The sequence below is a fragment of the Pygocentrus nattereri genome, chromosome 6 (genome assembly GCF_015220715.1).
Source record: "Pygocentrus nattereri isolate fPygNat1 chromosome 6, fPygNat1.pri, whole genome shotgun sequence".
Classification (NCBI taxonomy): domain Eukaryota; kingdom Metazoa; phylum Chordata; class Actinopteri; order Characiformes; family Serrasalmidae; genus Pygocentrus; species Pygocentrus nattereri.
This window is the reverse complement of record NC_051216.1, coordinates 24,816,500-24,838,557: the sequence shown is the minus strand read 5'-3', so window position 1 is coordinate 24,838,557 and position 22,058 is coordinate 24,816,500. Positions and strand designations below refer to the sequence as shown.

At 38.4% G+C, this 22,058-nt stretch overlaps 1 protein-coding gene across 16 annotated transcripts in view; it reads right to left on the bottom strand.

The window, feature by feature from the left end:
• Nucleotides 1-17,776, bottom strand: part of mycbp2 (MYC binding protein 2) — a 77,734-nt gene extending 59,958 nt beyond the window's left edge. For 11 of the 16 annotated variants that reach the window (XM_017710822.2, XM_017710825.2, XM_017710832.2 and 8 more), the window contains exons 1-5: nt 17,020-17,775; nt 14,653-14,728; nt 7,271-7,486; nt 3,078-3,231; nt 2,682-2,878 (exon numbers count right to left, since the gene is read on the bottom strand). In XM_017710822.2, coding sequence (XP_017566311.1) covers nt 2,682-2,878; nt 3,078-3,231; nt 7,271-7,486; nt 14,653-14,728; nt 17,020-17,291 — 915 coding nt within the window. In that variant the 5' untranslated portion in view covers nt 17,292-17,775. Of the gene's footprint in view, nt 1-2,681; nt 2,879-3,077; nt 3,232-7,270; nt 7,487-14,652; nt 14,729-17,019 lie in introns of all 16 variants that reach the window. The other 5 variants (XM_037539449.1, XM_037539450.1, XM_017710823.2 and 2 more) reach the window with 2 other exon arrangements.
• Between the last annotated feature and the right edge of the window lie 4,282 nt (nt 17,777-22,058).

Here is a 22,058-nt window from a genome sequence, read left to right as displayed (position 1 = left end):
GGTTGCCATGTAACAAGTAGATTTCCATATTCCATCACACTCATCAGTCAGATCTCGGTTTGACTAACCAGAGACGCATTTGACTACCAAGTGTAAATGCATGTCGCTAAAATCTTATCAAGATTCAATCCAGATACTAGTTACATGAAGTAACCAGGTGTAGAGGGTCAGAGTTGTTAAATACAAAACCCGTTCAGAGGTAGGTGTGGGCAATATGGTAAAAATATTATACCATAATACACAGAGACATTTTAATAATGAACAATATTCACCACAATCTTTGTTTTTTTCTGAGATACAAGAAGCTGTAACAGACACATTAGAATGTGTAGTGCTAACAACTAATAAAAATAATAATACTCCTATAACTACAATGATTTTATTCAATATTTTACAAACTGATATGCACTATATCCAATCTTAATCCTAATTATGTTCACCTTATAATACATATATAGTGATTAGTATTTTTAAATCACTGACAATATCCATATGCTCTGAAAAGCACATTGTGACAATTTACCACAATGATGATAAGATATCGTCATATTGCCCATGCCTATTTAGAAAAGACAGTTTAATATATTGTTTCCATGCTATATGTTAGTCCGTAAACAATAAAAGTAGTCTACAGGTTACACTGTAAGTTTTAGCCTACATTATGAGTGTAAAACTGTTCATTGCCACTACAGTTAAGTTGACAACAAATTTAACAGTCCTTTAATTTGTGACATCGTTACGCGCCTTTCTCACGCTCACTAAAACGTTTTGAGTTGAGAAAAGTGTGATAGCAGCCTCAAGAACAAAATCCTCAAAAGTGCGGGAGCATTTTATGCAAAAAGGTTGTTGGTTATATTATTTGTAAAGTCGACCTCAGCTGGCACTGGAGCATATCCTCCTAAAGAGGAAACCTGTCGGCTCACTGGATAAAGAAGATACATCTCACTAGGTTGTGCTAGCCAGCTAGTTAGCTAATGTCAATGTTAAAAGGTGTCTTACTTTAGGTTAAGAGCTGTAACATCTATTTGGAATTGCTTTTTTCTTGAATCATTAATGGCGTTGGAACGGAGAAGTAAGTAACGATCATTCACAACAACTCTGTTCAAATTTCAAATAATGTTCACAGTTTTAAACATAGCATCGTTGTCTTAACATTGAGGCCAACAGTACATTCAAATTCAGCAAACATAGGAGAATGTTTGCCAACACTCGCAGTTTCAGGAGGTAGTTCTCCGCAAACAGACAGGACAGCTGAATGAAGGGCTGCCGTTGAAATGTAATGCTTACACAAAATCGTTCAAATTTAACTGTTCATAAAAAAACAAAGTTGCCACAAACATTCAACACTTTCCCCATACTGCTTTATCAGAGCACATCTTCTCTGCTGTAGGGAATATCTGCTCTCAGAAGAGAGCAAGCCTCTCACGTGAGCACGCAGAGATGCTTTCCTTCGTTTAAATAAAAACCTGTGATTGTAAAGTTAAGTTTCAGCAGGGTATAGACAGAAAGCAGAATGCAGGAAGCACAGACGGCATCATTTACATTTAAAATTTAAATCAGATCGATTTTTTTTTTTACCTGACCAAACTGATTGAATTTTGTTATATATTTTATTGCTGCTACTTTGCACATTCTTGGTTTTACATTGACAGAAAAAAATACATTGTAGTTTTATTTATCTTTTGCATAAGAAAGTTCATTAAAACAGCACATAAGTTACTCCTCTTCATTTTTAGTTAGCAAATGCCTAAAATAAACTCTAGCTAAATAAGACAGTTGATAGCTACATAAGAGTTTGATTCCTAATTTCTTATTCATTACAATAATCAAAGGATTATCAATAGGTTACTATTAAACTATCAAATTAGTCATTTATAGCAGCCCTAGTTGTTACACATAGAGATATTTCCTTATATTGGCAAATCACAAAAGGGCAGCTGCCAAGATGCCTTATAAATAACCAACGTCAACACTCAATTGGGAAACAGTGATGGCTACAGTAATGCACACAACCTCATAAGCCTATCGTGCACTTTCGTGCTAATTATACACACCATCAATGAATCTAGCTCCACACTTTCAAACAAGCTTTGCATATTACATGTGCATATTATGCTCCAATGTCCTCTCAGCAACTAAGGAGAATGAACTCGGATCTGTGTCATGTCTAAACTCCAACAATCCAGCAGTAATGCCCCAGGCTACATCATTAAGCCAAATTTAGCCATATGAAAAGACAAACAGTCTAGAAAAGGCACAAATGAGGCCAAAACTTAATTGGCAGAGGCACTCTTGGCAGGCAGAGTAACCTTATAAGACTGAAACTCAGAGCACTTTGGCATTTTCAGCAATTCAATTCTTGAGATCCAGATACAGAGATGAAGCTCAGAGTCTGCCTGTCTCATTGAGGGTTAGACACAGATCATTTCACTTAGAAACACTGGCATTTCATATAGTCTCGACAAACTAACAGTAGAACCATCTTCTGCATCTCAGAACAAACAAACAGACATAAATATTCAGAGACCTAAATGTGTGTTGTAAAGCTGCCACAAGGTTACACCCTGTTAAACACTATAAAGCAATCATCTATTCAGTTGATCTTTACAACTGTCTATGTATACATCAGTGTGCAGAGAACACATTAACTGCTTTGCATTTAAACACACTGCCATTCTAACCTGGATGGTCTGGCAGGCATGGCTGCCATTGTTGGTGAGGATGGCGGATACAGCCTGCAGGGTTTTTCCCGTGTCTCCCCAGGCCACCACCAGGCTGAATAGGCATGCACAGGACAGAGCTGTCAAGGCCTGACCAGTGGGGTCATTCATTCCTGTACTTCGCACTGTTGTCTCTAGTAGCAGGTGGAAGAGGGATTCTGTGGGACCAAAAATGAAATCATGTTTAGCAAAAATATAAGAAATTATAATGTGTGTGTGTGTATGTGTGTGTATATATATATATATATATATATATATATATATATATATATATATATATATATATATAAATAAAGAGTTTAGCATGTATATAAGAGTTTTTATGGGTTTTTGTGGGTGTGAGTGAGTCAGACTTACCCAGTACATCTGGAGGTTCAGTTTGGAAGCTCTCAGGCTGTTGTCCCTGTAGCATGTCCAGCAGGGCCTGTAGGCTTCTTAGACACAATGAGGGGTGTGAAAACCGTGTCTCCTTGATAAGCTCAAAAACCCCACACAGTCCAATGCCAATGATCTGACAAGAACAAGAACATACAATGACTGTTATGGAACTAAACAGAAAGAGAGAGAGACACACATATTAGGGGCACATGATACAAAACAGCAGATTTTTGCTGCAAAAATGTAACCGGCCAATTTATTATTTTAGTTGATCTGCGTTTTAAATTTAGGAAGTAAATAAAGTGAGACACGTAAGTGCACAATGTATCTAAATGCTGTTGTTATACTAACACTAAAATGCTGAAGCATAATTGCATATGATTCATTGTGCTTAATAGCTTGTTGCCACTTACCTTTGATGCAGCATTTTGTTTGACTCATGTTATCAAATAGGAAACTATTCATTTCTCATTAAATAATTTAAAATGGATATCTGCTATTAATGGGCAAAACAATGTTATTTATGTTGCGCATCGGGCTATAAAAATATATTGGAAATATTCTAGTGCATTTCATGTGCTCAATTATCTTACACAGTGTGATCTTTAGGTTAAAAAAATACAAATAAAAAAAGGCCAAAAACTCAGCCATCATTAAATTTTGCTTTTAAAAATTGTAACTGGACTCAACCATAGAAAGTCACAGTTGTTGCATCCCCACCACATCCATACAAAATTTGCTTGCATTACAGTGGTGAAAAAAAAAAAAAAGTTTGGACATTTTTTAAAATGTCGATTTTATCCAAACACACTATCAAACTGCATGCACTGGTCGGGTATCTAAGTGCTGGCCCTATCATCAGGAGTTCGCGAGCTCATTCCCTGGTGATGCTACAGCGATCCATGGCCGGGGGTCCAAAAGAGCACAATTGGCTTGGCTCTATCTGGGTGGGATTTAGTGCACTGCAATTTGTATAACACTGAATAAAAAAGCTTTATTATTGTTGTTATTATTATTATTATTATTATTATTATAACTATTACTACTACTATTATGTTTTTACATGCGGCACTAGATGTTCTATATCCGGTTGCACCTTATTTATTCTCAGAAAAACAAAATCTCATAATGGATACTGTGTATCAAGAAAACCTGAAGTATAACGGTAAGTATAATAATATTTTTGCCATATCGCCCACGCCCTCTTCTAGACCCGATGAAAAGTTAGTTCTATTCTCCATCATGCTTTGTTTCCTTCTGTACGTTTATCAAAACTAACAGACCCGTTCTCATTCATCTTCAAATATCATCCACATGAATTCCAGAAGTTACTCATCAAAAGCCATCTGCTGAACTACAGTGCAAAACAATACCAACTTACGCAAAAAGCCTCAATTAAATGTCTGCCCTTTGACCAATGAAGTACTGCTTTTGACAGAGGAACATTCAGAGGAACACTCTTACGCAATCCTCATGAAACCAAGCATGGGTGTTTTTCAAGAGTATGTCCAAAGGGCAAAAAAACACATGGAACATCAAAATGCCAATAACAAAAGATTATAATTACATCAAAAAGGTGATTCTGATCATTATTTTATATAGACGGTTTTCAAAATACACTACGTTTAAATACTGTTCTACAAAATTACAGATAACATCTGAAGTTGCTGCAGTATGTCCGTGAACTGTGATTAAATTGAAATATAAACCAACCAATCATGTTTAAGAACAACAACCATTTTTAAAGAAAATAGAACTTTTACATAAAAAGTGCCACAGCCCCCCAGTTTCAAAACCACTGCTCTGGTTACTTCATAAAACATTTAACAAAATGATATTTTTAAGAATTCTAACCAGACTGCACAAAGAGTACTGTCAAGTACAGATATGGAAATATCAACGTTTGAGGCTGCTTTTCTTACAGTGATGTTGCTAAGTTCAGTGTTTTCCCATCATCTGACCGTAAACAAATAGGGCAAAAATGTTTTTTTTTTTTTGGGGGGGGGGGGGGGCGGGGGGGGGGGGGGCACTGTACACCCCACCAATTAGCAAACTGTATTACCTACATCATGAAATCAGGTTGTTAAGGGATGCAATGCACTTGCTTATGGTTTCTGACACTGTATGGCATTTAAAAAAAAGGCACGCATGATAAAAACTCAGGCTTCCCCCACCACACATACGCCACACTGGTCAATAAATTACAAACCATTTAGGCTAAGAGAATGTTGATGTGCTAGTCAATATTTTATCTGATTACTGATTGAGCAGCAATGGCCATATTTTTCAAGATACAAAGTCCCCTCTAGAAATCCCACTAAAGACACAGAGGTGTTGTATGCAAAAGCTGAACTCAATAGGGCAACCAGATGTTTAGATTCATTATTTGCATTTTCCAGCATCCGATATTAAGACTTTATGAGAATTGTCAGTAGCACTTAAGAAATGCAGCTGTTTTGTACAACTAAACTCCACCACTAAAAGATTAACTGCTCCTACTGCTTATAAATGTCAACATTACTGTATCTGGCACAAGACTGTATATCTGGCGTACGCTATGTGCCAAACTCCACACAGTGTCAGGAAGGAGAGATGGTTGAGAAACTTGACTTGGATTTGAACTAGTAAAGAACAAATTCAACTGGACAAAAAAAAAAATCTGACAAATTATACAATTCAATATGGCAGATGTGCAAAGTCCTGAGACAGTTTGAATCTGGTTCTTATGCTGGGTTCACATGTTTTCAGTAGATGGACAACGCCAAACTGGATATTCCATTATTTTCAATTGAGCTGCAGCAGAAAATTCTGCCACCGCCAGCAGCAAAGTCCTGCAGATCACTGCAGAGAGCATTTGCTAACCCACAACCAAGTTACACTACCTGGTGTGTCTTGCTCACTTTAACATCATATCATGGTAATTGTCCCATGTTTGCATATGGTTTTATGGTCACAAAGAACTACAACAACAAGTTTGCTAGCCCAGTGCTGCTCCCCTTGGCAACTGATGTCCATGAATTTGTGGGGTGGAGTTTCTGAAAAAGCAGTGAAGGGAAGAGTGTACTTATTTTGCTATTGGGTTCAAATTTCAACAGTCTTTCTCCAGAATCACTGACTCCTCCTTAAAGCTGTGTAATTTTTGATGTTGACTGGTAAGAAGGTAAAATTCTCTTTCAGCACACAACAGACTAATAGAAAAATGATTACACAATGTACGTTATCCCTATAAAAACTGAAATTTCATTTAAATTTCATTTAAATTTCAAATAAACATTTTGTCACCACATCACATCACATTTATTAAAGCTGAATTTAGGTTTTTCTTCATGTTTCTGGGTTCTAGCTTGCACACATGCTCTTTGATGTTGTGACTGAAATTATATAATAGCCCTCTTCAGACAGGCATGATGTTAACCGAAATCTGCATCAATTTATGGTTATACAAGGCAGCATTCGCCTTTGGATCTTCCTTGCAAAAAAAGAACTGAGTTCTTTACGTGCTCTGCCTCCAAAAAGTCACAATGCTGAGAGGCTCGGCCTTTAATCCTTTCAAGCACTGCTAAAAGCTTCTGATAGTGTAGATTTAATTACTAGGACAGTCTAAAGGAGACAGTGCTAACCTGATAAGTTCAAAAACACAGCTTCTCACAGAACTCCACATGCATGTACTAGACCTGCAGTCAAACCAAGAACCTCCTCATAGTGTAAGCACTTATTACTAGCTTGCTATTGTCACTACTGGCTACATTCCTCAAAATGTGCTTATTGTAACAAGACTTTTTAAAATTGATTGCCATCATCAATTCATCAATGTTAATCTCAGAAGAATATAAAAACAACTTTAATGTCCTCACAGCAATCATAATGAACTAACGCAAAAACAGGCATCCATTACTCTCACATTTCTATAGAAACACAGTAGAGGCGTTTCATTTCTATCATTTTTCACAGTTATGTAGTGAAACTTTTCAAACTATGAAATAACACAGATGGAAATAACAAATACCACCCCTGTCCTGATGCCAGTTTCTGAACTGACCGGTGCTGTACATGATCAGACAATTCAAGTCCTAATAAAGGATTAAATTTGACGTTTAGCATTTTTATAGTTTGCTTCGATACCATGGATCAGGACAAGAGTCAGCCATAGCACACTCAGGTGTCCTACTAACCTTGGGCAGTTTGACAAAAGGTTCCCGGCATTCCTCTTCCTCCTCACTGTCCGAGTCACCACTCTGTACAGAGTTCCGAGAGGCCAGGGCCAGGGAGGCCTCCTTCTGCTGCCAATCCAGCACACAGTGCCGTACATTACAGTAGACGTTGAAAGCAGAGGGATTACTGTGGAGCTTGATGTCCGGCACAGGAAAGGCTCCGTCCAGATTTTCTGTCTGAAAGAGAGACAGATATGCAGAAATATGAGGAACAGAAGACAAGGTGGAAGAACAGAGCAATGTAGACTGGGTGAGATCACTGATGTACACTTAGAGTCTTAAATAAGACATGTGACACAACAGGAAAATAGGATTCCCTTTATTTTATTCTGGCACAGGGAAATCCTACTGCTTTATTTGTGGGTCAGTACATTCTGTCACCACACATTTACACACACCACACCTGCAGAGCGAACAGATACATGCTGCCAAAAATCCTGGTCAATAACACAAAATGACAGATACCACACTGGCTGATTAAGGGCACTAATATATATTATATAAAACATCAAAAACATCAGTAGTGTAGCATCAAAATAGACTAAGATTCATCAAATATAAAAAACGGCAGTCAATAAAGCACCAGAAAGCTTTACTTGCTCCCCAATGTTACTTCTAGAAGAATAATTTCCATGATCCCTTCAGCAAGCTAAGTCTTCCTTTCATCACAATGACCAATTACCTATTGACCACCAAATAACAGAAAAGTATACTAGGATGTGACTGAGTAGGTTTGTGCTAAATGGACTTTTAACTGGTAAATGATACTGAAATCTATTGGCTTTCATCAGACTGAGGGAAATGCACGTTCATTAGTACATTCTGACACAGGCTATTAAGCCACACATGTGCCCCCAAAGTTTGAAGGTAATGCTTTAATGTGATCAACTGAGAAATCAATTAATGTTTCTTTGGCTGCAAGAAGGCCAGCACTTTTCAAAGAGCTGGGGTGATTCCGAATCACTTGTCAACTGAGAAAAAAAAAAATAAAAATCTCCCATTTTCCCAAACCACATGGACCACAGGTCTGCAAGCACAGACAATGAGTCCAAATCAGTGGCAGAGTCAAACTCTATCCACACCACTGCATACATATCAGGACATTGTTAGACTACAGTAAGGTTTTGAGACACTGGACAAAACAGCCTGAAGTCTCAGGAAGAACATTGTAATATATCAGCTATCATATAAGAAGGTAAAGCTAAGCTGGTACAGAAACCATAGCACTGAACAAAGTTGGCGTGACACTTTCAACTTTGTTTCTTAAATAGTAGATTATTTAGACTTTCCTTGGCAAATTAAAGATGACAATATATATCAACCAACACTTTATCTTAACTGTGATATTCTTTTTTTCCCCTGTTATTTTACAACCTTGTCTCCAAAAAGTTGGCAGGGCTGTACGAAGATTAAGCTTGAACTCGCACACTATCATTGGGTTGGCTTCAATGTAAACTTCTGAGTTAGGAAGCGTATTAAAAAATAAAGAAAATGTTTTTATTTTTATTAGTAGTAGTATTTGCAGTAGCAGGGAGGAGCATCTCTGTAATTACATGTGCTGATATTTGTGGACACCTCAGTGATGTTCCTGGAGGTTTACAGAGATTATTATAACTCTTCTATAACTCTGAAGTGGATGCAGAAGGAAGCACAATAACAGTATGTGTGATGAAGTTTTCCCTTTATCAAATAAAAAGTAAGACAAAGGAAAAACAAGAATCAGTTTTAACCAGGTTTGACCATTCACTGTCTCTCAAACCTGCAATGGGAAGTGTTTTAAGCATGGAAAATATCCATGGCATATTCACAATAGCATATAGTGACATATTGTGAAGTAATTTATTACAATGACAATAAATATTGTCATATTGCCCAGCCCAATGGTTATCCAAAAAAGAGGATTTCATTAACAGCACAAGTCTACACAACACTTTTGCTGGTATGGTTCCACCCTGTCTCAGTTAAAAAAGAAGAATAACAGTATTCACAGTATAATAAGTATTTGTATTTGATAAGCAAATAGAAAGTCTTTTTACTACACTTTTACTACTCATGCACAAAAAGATGCACCTCATCACTGAAATCCACCTAAGGGTCTTGAATGCATTTTCTTTTGGAATGGGAGAGTCCTTCTAATCCCACCAGAGTAGCCCAGCACAGTGAAGTGCCCAGGGTGTTTGCCTGCATGCCGGCATTTGCTTGAGTATTTTTAAGCCAGTAATAATCAATAGATGATACAAAGACATTTATAATATCAACACAGTAAACAATTCCTACTGACCAGCCACCAAATAATTGATAAGCTACTGAGTAATCAGACATATTCTTTAGCTTACAATTTCTCAAAGACATGAGCTATTGTTGGTCATATAGCCCCATTTTACAGATGACCAGCTACTGGTACAGAACAAAAATACTTGTGAATTCACCCTCACTTCAATGATAATTGGCACTGATCCTGGCAGCACATTAAATGTGAATGAAAATCCAAAATATTATGATAAGAACATTTCCAACAAATGTTTGAAGGAAGAGGCAAAGCTATATTTATTTGTTCATTTATTTATCAATAAATAATCAGAAAAATTGCCAAAGAAATATTCCTCTGGTCATGAAAATATACTACTCTACTTACAAAAAAATGTACAAAAAAGAATAAGCGCTAATCTGACCACTCAGAAATGAGCATTTGAAATAATGACATCCCTCCACCTGTAATAACTATTCCACCAGCTAAAGGTTTATGTTTTATGGATGATTTGCATAATTACTGCTAAAGCACTTTCACAAGGTGTGATCACAGTAGAAGAGAAAAAAAGAGAAATTTACAAAACCTACCAATGTCAAAAGTTAGGCAAAATGTAATATTTCACAGAAAGGTTGCTGAGCTGAAGAAAATCCCAGTAAAACAAAACCATATTTGAACTGAACTTCAAGCAACAAACTGTAGTTAGGATGGAAATACTAATCATAGGTTAAAAACATGTAAATACTCTTTTTCTCATATATTACAAAGACAGCATAACTGGCTCTTTTACTGGACTGAGTGCAGTTCAGTATGTGAAATGTAGAATACAAATCACAGTATTCATGTTTTTTGATAGCAGCTTTTAAATATGGTACTAATTTGTCTGCTCTAACTTACCAATGGTTATCTTTGCCATATCACTCACCTCAAGTATATTCATATGTAATATTTACATACAGTACACTAAACTAATCAATGTCAACTACAAAAACATCACAACATTTAATACTGCCCTCACCAGAGTGTACTCAGATAAATATTACTACACTTGCGTATGAGAAATGAGTAATCAAACCTGTACATAACTTAAAAAGTGCAACCATACGTGAATTGTTAGTCTTTGCTCTTTCAGCTTCAATGGCCATTTGGTATGGATGCCTAACATGAATTTATAATGCATTTAGCTAAAACTAAAAAGCTTATAGCTTTAATATATATATATATATATATATATATATATATATATATATATATATATATATATATATATATATATATATATATATGTGTGTGTGTGTGTGTGTGTGTGTGTGTGTGTGTGTGTGTGTGTGTGTGTGTGTGTATACACACACACACATACATATATACACACACACATATATATATATATATATATATATATATATATATATATATATATATATATATATATATACACACACACACACACACACAGTATCTCACAAAAGTGAGGACACCCCTCACATTTCTGCAAATATTGTATTATATATTTTCATGGGACAACACTATAGAAATCAAACTTGGACATATCTTAAAGTAGTCACTGTACAGCTTGTATACCACTACAGACTTACTGTCCTCTAAAAATAACTCAACACACGGCCATTAATGTCTAAATAGCAACAAATAACACAAGTGAGCACACCTCACAGTGAAATGTCCAAATTGTGCTCACTTGTGTCGTCGTCCCTCCCAGGTGTCATGTGACTCGTTAGAGGTTCCAGGTGTGAATGGGGAGCAGAGCTGTTAATTTGGTGTTTTGGGTACAATTCGCTCATACTGGCCACTGGATATTCAACATGGCACCTAATGGCAAAGAACTCTCTGAGGGTGTGAGAAATAGAATTGTTGCTCTCCACAAAGATGGCCTGGGCTATAAGAAGATGGCTAACACCCTGAAACTGAGCTATAGCATGGTGGCCAAGGTCATACAGCGGTTTTTCAGGACAGGTTCCCCTACGAACAGGCCTCGCCAGGGTCGACTAAAGAAGTTGGTTCCACGTGCTCAGCATCATATCCAGAGACTGGCTACAAAAAAATAGACGCATGAGTGCTGCCAGCAATGCTGCACAGGTTGAAGAAGTGGGAGGTCAGCCTGTCAGCGCTCAGACCATACGCCACGCAATGCATCAGCTCAGAAGGAAGCTTCTTCTGAAGCTGACGCACATGAAAGCCCGGAAACAGTTTGCTGAAGACAAGCAGTCCAAGAATATGGATTACTGGAACCATGTCCTAAAAAAGCCAAATTACAGTCCAGCATCCCAGTTTTTTTCCTGAAATACTTTATTAATTCTGTCACTCACACATTTGAGAAGGGAAAGTGAAACTAATCATGCATTACAGCTGCTCAGAAGCAAGAGTTTGAAAACTAAGCTAAAATGAAACCAACTCAAGTCAACCTTTGTCTGCGAACCAACTCTGCTAAGACAGAGACATTAACTAACCATGAATCATTTTTATGCTTCATTTGCCATCACACAAGACTTGTGTAATGCAGCAAAATGTTGCAGAGATTTTTGTGGAAATCTTTTCAAAAAGAAATGATTGAGCAATACAAGTTGTACAAGCTGCTTTCAAAAGGCAAAAAAAAAATCCCCATGCAAAACAGGTCAAACCACATTTTCTGTCAGGAAGAATGTCAATGCATCTGAAACAAGGAGCAGTTACACACTGTAGTGTTCAAGTTATTTAAACAGCATCTTCTGTCTTCAAAACAAACCCTCCCTCTGTGAAAGACTCCACCCATGTCTGTTTGGGAGCAAACAAAGCATGCCATAGTAGTGAGAGAGGGACAGATAAAGACAGGGAGAGACATGAGAGAAGGGAAGCAACGAGAGAGCGGAGATTTACGGCTGCATATGCCTACTATCTCCTACAATCACATTAATCTCCTTTGCCCCTTCCCGTGAGCCATTCTTAGTCCCTTTGGGAAAATAACAGTGCCGTAAAAGGGACATCCAAACACAGGCAAGAATTATCCTCCACACACAATTGGAAATAGAGAAAAAACGTCTAGCACAAGATCTGCTACACTTGTGCTGAGAGACTCTCTCCACACAGATGTAAAAGCCTGCTGACTGGCACGCTATAGGTGTTCAGAGCAGGAGATGGAGAAAGCTGTTGCTGTGGAGATGAGCAACACAGGTCGCCGGGTAACAGCCAATCATGACCCAGTCACTGCCCAGATCTCTTCCATGTGTGCAAGTGTTTACTGCCATCTCCTCAGCTTGAGCAGACTAATTAAAACATACCAATACAAATAAGTCTTTTTGATAAAACAACCAACAGAGGTTGCACAAGAATTGTCATCTGCCAATTAGACCTGTGCGATGTAACTGTGCGATGTAACAAGGCGATAATAGCCGTGTTGAAAATCATTGCGTTGAGAATAACGATAATAATGTTATAAGCCTGGGAGAAAAGCTGATGTAATCAAATGTCATTGATGATGGACTAATAACTTGTTGATGACGATAACCACAGATTTGGAAAAGCAACTGAGAGAGAAATCAAAAGGGGACCAATCTAATGTTAAACAGCTTGTACATATACAGGGAAATGGAGGTTCTTGTTTCTTTAAGACAGGGGTCAGCAACATCAAGCTCTTTTTCTGTCCTGTTGTGGCTCCACAGCAGAATCAAATTTTAGGTGAAAACAAGATAATCCTTCTTAGCAGTAAAATAAAGCTCTGCGGATCGTTCTGATCAATTTAACAACAAATGGTCTTAAATGATGGAGGTAGTGTATAACTGTTAATTCACCCTTTTCTAAGGCTGACTTCAGTCTCAAAAAACTTTGAGAGAGATTTTACAAGTAAACATTCTACCAAGGTGGTTTAATTTTTGTTGAAAGGACAAAACGGGTCGTCTTAACATTTGGGTTGCGGACCCCTGCTTTAATTTGTGCACGGTTACACTCATCAATAGTCAATTTTTCTGTTTGAAAGAGAGAGAGAGAGAGAGAGAGAGAGAGAGAGAGAGAGAGAGAGAGAGAGAGAGAGAGATAGATAGATAGATAGATAGATGTTTAAGAACCTCATGGCTCTTTACCTTCTACTTATTTTACTTTAAGTTCAGCTTGAGTGCATGGAACCAAAAATAATGCTGACATGCTTTGGAACTGTGGAGAGAAATTTACTCTGATCCCCATCTACAGCCAGGAATCAGGATCGAAAAAAGGTAGGAAATTTAAGCTAATGTACATTATATTTCACTTTTGCTGTTAAAACATTGAGTAATCATGGGGCCTATAATGAGGCTACCGGTAAACCCCCACTGTCTCTGCTGCATGCAATTTCCTTAGTAAAATTTGCAGTATTTTCTGCACAGCTAAAGTGTCACAGTGGCTACCTCAATTATGAAAATGCCACAGTAATGACAGAAAATGCCTTGTTTCTTAATACCTACAGCACATGTACATGGCTTTGGAAATCCCTTGCAATCTGAGGTTCCTCCAAAAGGGAGTGCTATTAACATGCAAGTTGCCTTAAATCTGCACCAGGAGAAGCTCATGAACATATAATGAACATTGCTGCTAATGTATAACAACATGTGTAGTAAGTTTTGAAAAAATGCTGGGTCCTTGGTGTCAAATTATATAAATCTGTGATTTTATTAAAGATCGTCATGTAAACAGTTAACATTCAAAAAAAAAAAAAAAAAAGCATGTAGACTAAAACTGAATAGAAACTGGGTCAACGCTGCAGAGGACCATGTGTACTTGTTTAGAATGGGACTGTGGCCACATAGTCAATAATCATGATATTTTACTAGAAAACATGCTAATTATTTTTTAAAATATCCAGGCCTTGATGACAGTGTGTTTTTTTTTTTTTTTAAATATGTCAAGTAGGGTGACGTGGCTTTGGAGCTCACTCACACATACATATATATAGCATATAAAATGTTAATTTCACATACTGAGGTGAAAGAAACCAAAACATTAAGGTTTGTTTAATCAGCATCACCAGAGAGACATGCATGTCTGCTTAAGCCTACCAATAGCGAAAAATATATTAAAATAATATTTTCCAATAGGAAGAGAGTTTAGTATCCCAAAACAAAACAAAACTTACCTTTGTTCTTGTTTTGACTTTTGATCTGACCTTTTGCCGTCTCTTCAGTTTTTTCTTACTCAAAGCTTTCTTTCCCCTAAAACAAATAAAAACAGATGGCAAAGCGTCAGAGAGAATGCAATCTATTTCCCAATTTCAAGGACAAACAACAAGGGAGAACATTATGTCTTGTAGGTCAAGACTTATGCTTAAATGCTCATGACGGACTGATCCTTAGAATCAGACTACAAACATTAGAGACACTAACAAATATTTGTCATATTGTATTACCCAGCTCAAGTCCAAGTTGTTGTATTAAATGCTCTTAGTACACTGGATAACATTTTTGAAATGTGTCCATATGTTCATGCTGTATTTCAAACAAAAAATGCTGCACCAGGCAACAAAACACCATTTACTTGTGTAATCTTACATAGCTCCTTAACATAAGCTTGAGAACAGAGGGCTGTCCCATCATCAACATTTCTTGTAATAAAATCACTGCATAAGAAAGTGTTTACTGCAACACAAATTTACTACATTTCACCTGACCAAGTGATTTAGTTTATATTGACTGGGCTGAAGATGCAGATGTAAAACTAATTAGAGAATAGGAAGCACATTAATATTTATGTACACGAGTACATAGAGACGGTGAAAAAATTCAGTAACTAATATTTAAACAACAGAAATAGGCTCCAAATATACACTGAAGTTGCGCAATTGTGCAAATATTTAGAAATGTTGACATAATAAGGATTCTGTGGTGAGCTGAATTACCGGTTCTTCTTTTGCACCTGGTCATATTTGGTTTAATAAAGATACTCTTCGAGTAAACAGTCGACAACATTACAAACAGCACACTTCACTGACAAATAAGGAAAATAACTAACGGAATTCACAAAGTATTGATCTGCACACCCAGACATGCCTGGTGCCTTCCGTCCCTGCTGCCTTTTAAATGTGCTACAGTAACCTGGTAACACGTTTAACTCAAGCAACGTGAATTTGTTTGGGTGCTGTCACAAGGGCAACCCCCACTAAAATCCCTGGCTCTGCATGCTGCTTCTGTGCCAGGGAGATTTACCATGCAAACTCCTACTGAGCGAAGGACTCGAATCCTTCAAGGCGTTTTATCCCGATGCACACACAGCGCATTTATCTGGGTAACGCAGATGACCTACCGTTGTTTACCCTGCTGCTGTACATGACCTTCTGTTTGGGAGAGCTTTATTAATGCTATATTTGCATTTATCGACTGTACCTAAAGTCACAGTAAACGTGCGAGCAGGTCTAACGGATGTGGCAGCTCCTGCAGCAGAAGGCGCTGTAAAGGCCGCCGGTGCTTCAGCTCTCCCGATGTGAACAGGGTGACGTAACGTTAAGACCAAACGCGCTCAATCCTGCGCAAGCTAATGAAATGAATGTGGCCTGTGCGCACTGATTTCCCAGATAAACACATCAGGCTTCATCGATTCATTCAATAACCAATTCTGACTAGGCCAAAACCTCCTTGTATTTTACAAGACGGATTGACGCACTACGAACCTACCCAAATGCAAGTCAGTGACATACAGCCAGGCCCACGCACAGTGCCCCCAGATATATATGTACAAAAACAATTAAAAAAAAGAAAGGTAGAGAAACGACACTGGGCTGATAGATGTGTTTGTGCGATAACAACATAGAGATGGCTTGTTTGGCAAGAGCGTCTGCTACGCTGTCATCGAAATGTTGCTAGCTTAAATAGTTATTAGCTCGCCAGCCAGCTAACTAGCTAACTATCAATGTAATGCTGCTTCGGTAACCGCCGGCCTAAAACAAGGGTGTTACCTCAGCTAACACTGACACGCTTAGATAATACTTTAAACAAGCCACGGCACGGCTTGAGCAACGTCTGCAGAATGACCGTCTTGCTAGCTGCTTATTCAATTAACTGTTGGTGGGCCAAGACAGCCCGGCCAACTAGCTGGACCTGTCGAGCTTGTGCACGGTTTCAGTAACGTTAAGCCGATTTTCTTATCGTGTCAGCACACGAACTGTGAATGTAAGGGAGGTGACGAGAACAGGCTTTTCTTTGTACCGACATAATGACGAAAAACAAAACAAAACCGGGCAGCCAATATTAGCCTTTCGTAGCTAAGGAAGTTAGCTAGCTAGCTAGCTTGCCAGCCCGCTTGCTAACCTCCCCAACGTTAGCACGGTGCGGGGCTAGACCTCCGCTCGAGTGGCTTCGCTTTCGTTTCTCGTTAGCCATTTAGCGTTAGCTTGCTAACGTTACGTTACATTTGTAACGCTGGCTAAACAGACCGAACTGTTTCCATTGTTTACATGACCAGACGCGGGTCAGTCCATTTCCCAAGACGAACCTGACAAACCATAACTCACCTCCCAAGGTTTAAGCCCTGCTCTTTGTCGTTGACAGCGGTCGTGTAAATCCTCCTGTACTTCTCGGCCAAAGCTCGCCCTGACAGGAGAAGCTGGTATCGGCTCCGACAGTCCGGCTGAGCCCCCGGAGTGGGACTCGAGCCCATACCGGCTCCGAAAGAGGAGAAATCGTTCCCTGCTCCAGACATGACCCTGACACCCAGCCCCATGGAGGGGGATGAGGAGAACAGAATCCCACTGCCGGCTCCAGCTGCCGCAGCAGCACACATCATCGTTTTGGAGAACAATGCATATATCACACCAATATGTCACCAGCTGGCGATCAATATGTATTTCCAGCCGCCGTAAAGCACACAGCACTCCCCATATATCCGAGACGTAAACACAAATACCGTCCAGTAGCAGTTCGCTAGCTACATCCACTAGCTCCACTCACTTCAGCAGTGATCTCGGCATACGCGCTAGCCGCGGCTGCAACTGCGAAATAAGCTGCTTTCTCGAGATAGCGATTTAACCCTCGCCTCGATGTGAACAATGGTTTAGGCCAAACCTAACATTCATTTTCAACTGTATAAACCGAAGTCACCGCAAAACGCGGGCTGTCGTCCGTTGTTTTCATTTGTTCCTTGTATTTTTCTTGAGCCCGGACAGGCAGCTCCCCTAGCTGCGCTGCCATCTTAACTTCACCATCCTTCCCCGTTCGAGTCTCTGTGGCAAGGATGCCGGGATACATTCCCATCCCAATGAGGCTGTAGTGATGGGCTCGCTGTAGGAGCGCCGCTCACTGCACCACAAACACGCTGAACACCGTCCCTTTAGCTTTCTTCAGTCATTCATTTCTAAAAACGTGACATGTAATAAAACCTACCTGGCACATGAGTGAGCATGTCTTAAATCCTTTACACTCAAGAAAGAATAGGGTACAAAGGCAAAGGACAGCGTCAGGCTGAAATCGGTTATTTTAGCATTCATCATTGTAGCCTGTTTTTATTTAGTTAGGAGGGACTGGCCCAGCTGTGGTACAAGATTATTCACAGACAGTGTTCAAGAAAAATCTGAACTGTTAAGCAGTTGCATGCTCGACTTTTTGTTATGCACTGTCACAAGGCCAAGAGAGAAAGACTACCTGTGAGAAGGAAAAACTAGTAAATTTCCTTCACTAAAAACATGGCACAAGATTTTGGACATTAATATTTGTTACCATTCATGGGAAATAGAGCTAAAATATTGTTTATGGATTTTATTTAACAAACAAAAATATGAGTAAAGGCATGTCTCTATGACTTGATTTTGATGGTTAAAAACATTCTGCCTCAGTCTCCATTCATTCCCAATAGCGTCACAGCCTGCTGTGGAGGTTGGTTTCTGTGGAAATCTGTGGAAACACAAATATTATTGCCTTTATTTAACCAGGAAACATCAAGCTGAGATTAAAAATGTCTTATACAGGAGTGTCCTGACCAAATATAACTGAGCTCTTGTTCTGAATAAAAATGATCAATGTCGCTCTGGCCTGTAAGAAGATTTTAAGGAGTTATCTAAATGCACAAATTGTTTAACAGGGCTGCAAAGACACCTGTCTTTCTGTTATCTGAGCAAGCCATTTGGAAGGGGAAATACGAAGTTACTGCGCCGCTCCGAATTTCTCGGGTCCATGTTTTCACTGGTCTTTTATTGCGAGAGCAGCAGACACCATTGCAGCTATGACCGATAAAAATAACTGAAAGTCTTGACTGAAGTTCATCTCTAAGGCAAATCTGTTACAGCAAAATCCAGCATTAATTATGTTTAAAGGGGAAAAAAGAATATAAATCTTGTCTATGTTCACAAGTTATGCGTGCACGCCTGGATGTGGTGCGGTGGGGGAGGAGGAAGTGATGCAATAACCACAGGAGAAATAAAAATTGAATTAGGCTTCACGTGTGCACGCATATAGGCTGATACTGTAAATGTACAGATGCGCTCCTCAAGCCCAGGCTGTTTGGGTGAGGCCTCTTTAGATTTAGCTTAACAGCACCAAAGGAAGCATGCGCCATATCAAAGTAATCTACATCTCATCTTAGTACAAACGCTGTTGTTCGATTAGCAGCTTCCGACCTGAGAGATCCACATAAGAGAAGCAGCAAGAAAATGGATGAAGCACAAGACAGCGCAACATCACACGTGAACAGGGACCAGAGCATGTCCCGCTGGGCCAGACTGTTTGAGTAAAAGCCTAACCATGGCAACAACACTAGAGAATCGCTGCAGGAACAGCAAGAGAAAGACCAAGACTAGGTATGCTTTTCAAAAGAGTGCTGTAGCTTGTTCACTATATATCCAAAAGTATCCAGACACCAGGTTTATTTGGTGAATTCAGCTACTATCCCTGAGCTTCAGCTCCTCTTCATCGCAATGATGGTCGAGGTCTGTAAAGCAGAAACAGCCACTTTGCATTGGCCAAGAGTTCAGTACTGCGCAGTCAAGGGGAATAAATGTGTTCAGTGGAGTATGAGCGAAGACATGCAATTATCCAGTCAGGGCTGTGCGCTCAAAATCACAGTCAGATCTGATAGTCACTCATGGCATGAGACATCGCTGCAAACATAGACATTATATTTGCATCAATGTACCTTCACTAGCTTATTAGCTAAAACAACAATGAGCTGATAAGCAAGCGTAGTCAGCACCTCAGAGGCCGTCTGCTACCTTAGCACCCAAAACAGATGATTTATGCCCAAACTCTGCCGATTTAACTAAAGAAGAAATAGGTGTAAATGTGTGCTTTTTTTGCTTTTTCTGCTCTTTCTTTGGATGGATCCTGAATCCTATAGATAAGGTATTGACATCAATCAGTAACGTAACATTTTCCTCTGTAAATCACATGAATTGCGCCATCTAGTGGTGGTGGGAGTGGTGGACAAAATACAGTCAGAAAAGTTTAAAGGGAAGCAACTTAAAGGGGAACTGCACAGATTTTTCAAAATGTTTGTACAATTAAATCACCAAGAAGTAAACAAAGTCTTTTCAGAGTGGTTTGATGTGAAATGGTTCACTGTAGGGAAAGTTAAAGAACCAGATTCCTTACAGTGGTGATGATAGGAAAAAGGTGTCACAATGTTTACAACACAAATATAGCCACTTTATTTACTTTCCAAAACCACCAGTGATCCTACACACATCTTTTCACTTATTATATGAAATAGTTGAAATGGCAGAAAATCTGAAAAAAATCTGTCTTCTTTGGGGACTATTTTGCCTTAGAATGCCCCATGTGCACCCCTCCACCATGAATACGCTTTAAAATATACGCTTTAGGCTAATCTCTAATTTATCGTAAAACATTGTTTCAGGCATTTATTTCCATGGCTGTTTTAAATAAAATTATTTTCTGTGAGGGAGCTTTTAGAGGCATTAAACACATCAGACATCTAGTTCCTGTCACCACCACTGTGAACTATTCTGACTCAGTAAGTTTATCTAGAATGAAGCATTTGTAAGCATTAGAGCCATATCTGTTATTCAGTTGTGATGTATATTAATGTTCTAGAGCAAAGATCATGCCATATTTATTAGTCTATCTGCTGTAAGATAAATCAACAGATCTAACTTTTAAGTCAGCAGTTCTTGAACTTTTTTTAGTCAAATGCCCCTTTTGTGCATAGCAAGTACTTCCCCCTCTCTCCTTGCCCCAACCTGCACATACAAAAGAGATAAGGGCCTGTTCTATAACATTAAAGATAAATTGTTTAGTTTGGTCATGAACTGTGGTAGGTTGGCATGTATTTCATTTGAATAACAATAAAGAATATCTTCCTTTTTAAACAAGTACCACTTTTTAAAAAAATAAATGGCCAAAGCAGAACTAATAAATTAACAAAATGAAAGTCACTAGAGATACAACTTTTTCTTTCTGCAGGTCCCATAGCACCCCTCCACCCACCCATCCCTTGTTTCAGTAACCTTTAAGTCATACAGTAATCACATTCACCTCACAAATGTGTATTTTTGTTTCGCTGTCATCTTCTCGTTGTATCCAAGGGTGTGTAGATTAAAAGCACTGTCACACCCTACAAGAGTATTTAGATCCTCCCTGTCCCGACATCTTGGAATGTTGAAGGGAACTTTTTACTTTCCTTACAAAACCACACATATGCCATGAGCCAACATAAACCCAGCCATCCTCAGACCTTATCGTGACATACAAAGATACTGTTGAGTATCTACACTGGACAAAAACACATCTTATTAGGTTCTATGTGAATGTAAAGAGCAACATACTTCTAGTCTTCCTTTCCTGGAATACTGTGTGCATATCTCAGGTACAAAGGGTATTAAAAGGCTGCCAAAACGGAATGAGATAAGAGGGAACGTTACACCAATGTGACACTCAAATTATTTATATTTAGAAGTCTTAATGTTACATGGGCTTTTAATATACTAAGAACGTATTAAAGCTAGACATTAAAGCTGTGTTGAAGATTTGTATTTGAAATATGGAGGGATTCGTAGCACTTCTGCAATCACTTGCAGTTCAAAGATTCTAGTAGAGGCAAAACTTTCTATTACAGAGCACTCCGACTTCACACAGCCATGCTCATGAAGGGAAAAGACATCAGTATTAGACTTCTTTGGTGATGGTGTGTTTTATACTAACATTCAACATTTCTGAATCTTATTGAATTAATAATTTGCAATATTTTATATATCTAGTCATCAAAATGTATTGTTAGATATTTTATTTATCAATGTTTCAAGGAAATGTTTTTGTTATTTTGATTATTATACAATTTAAATGACTAAATACTATAAGTACCATACTATGTTATTCTATTCTATCCTATCCTATACTATCCTGTACTGTACTACATTATACTATAATTCCATTATATTTAAATCAAGTTATCTTCCTCAACATTTGATCACCTTAATTACACTTAATTCTGGACACTGTCATTTCAGAATCAAATACAGCTCCAGTAATCTTTCTGAATACATCTAAAATTTCTTCATGTTTGTGCATCTTTCTAGCTTCCTTCTAATTATTTAAAAGCTGTGGT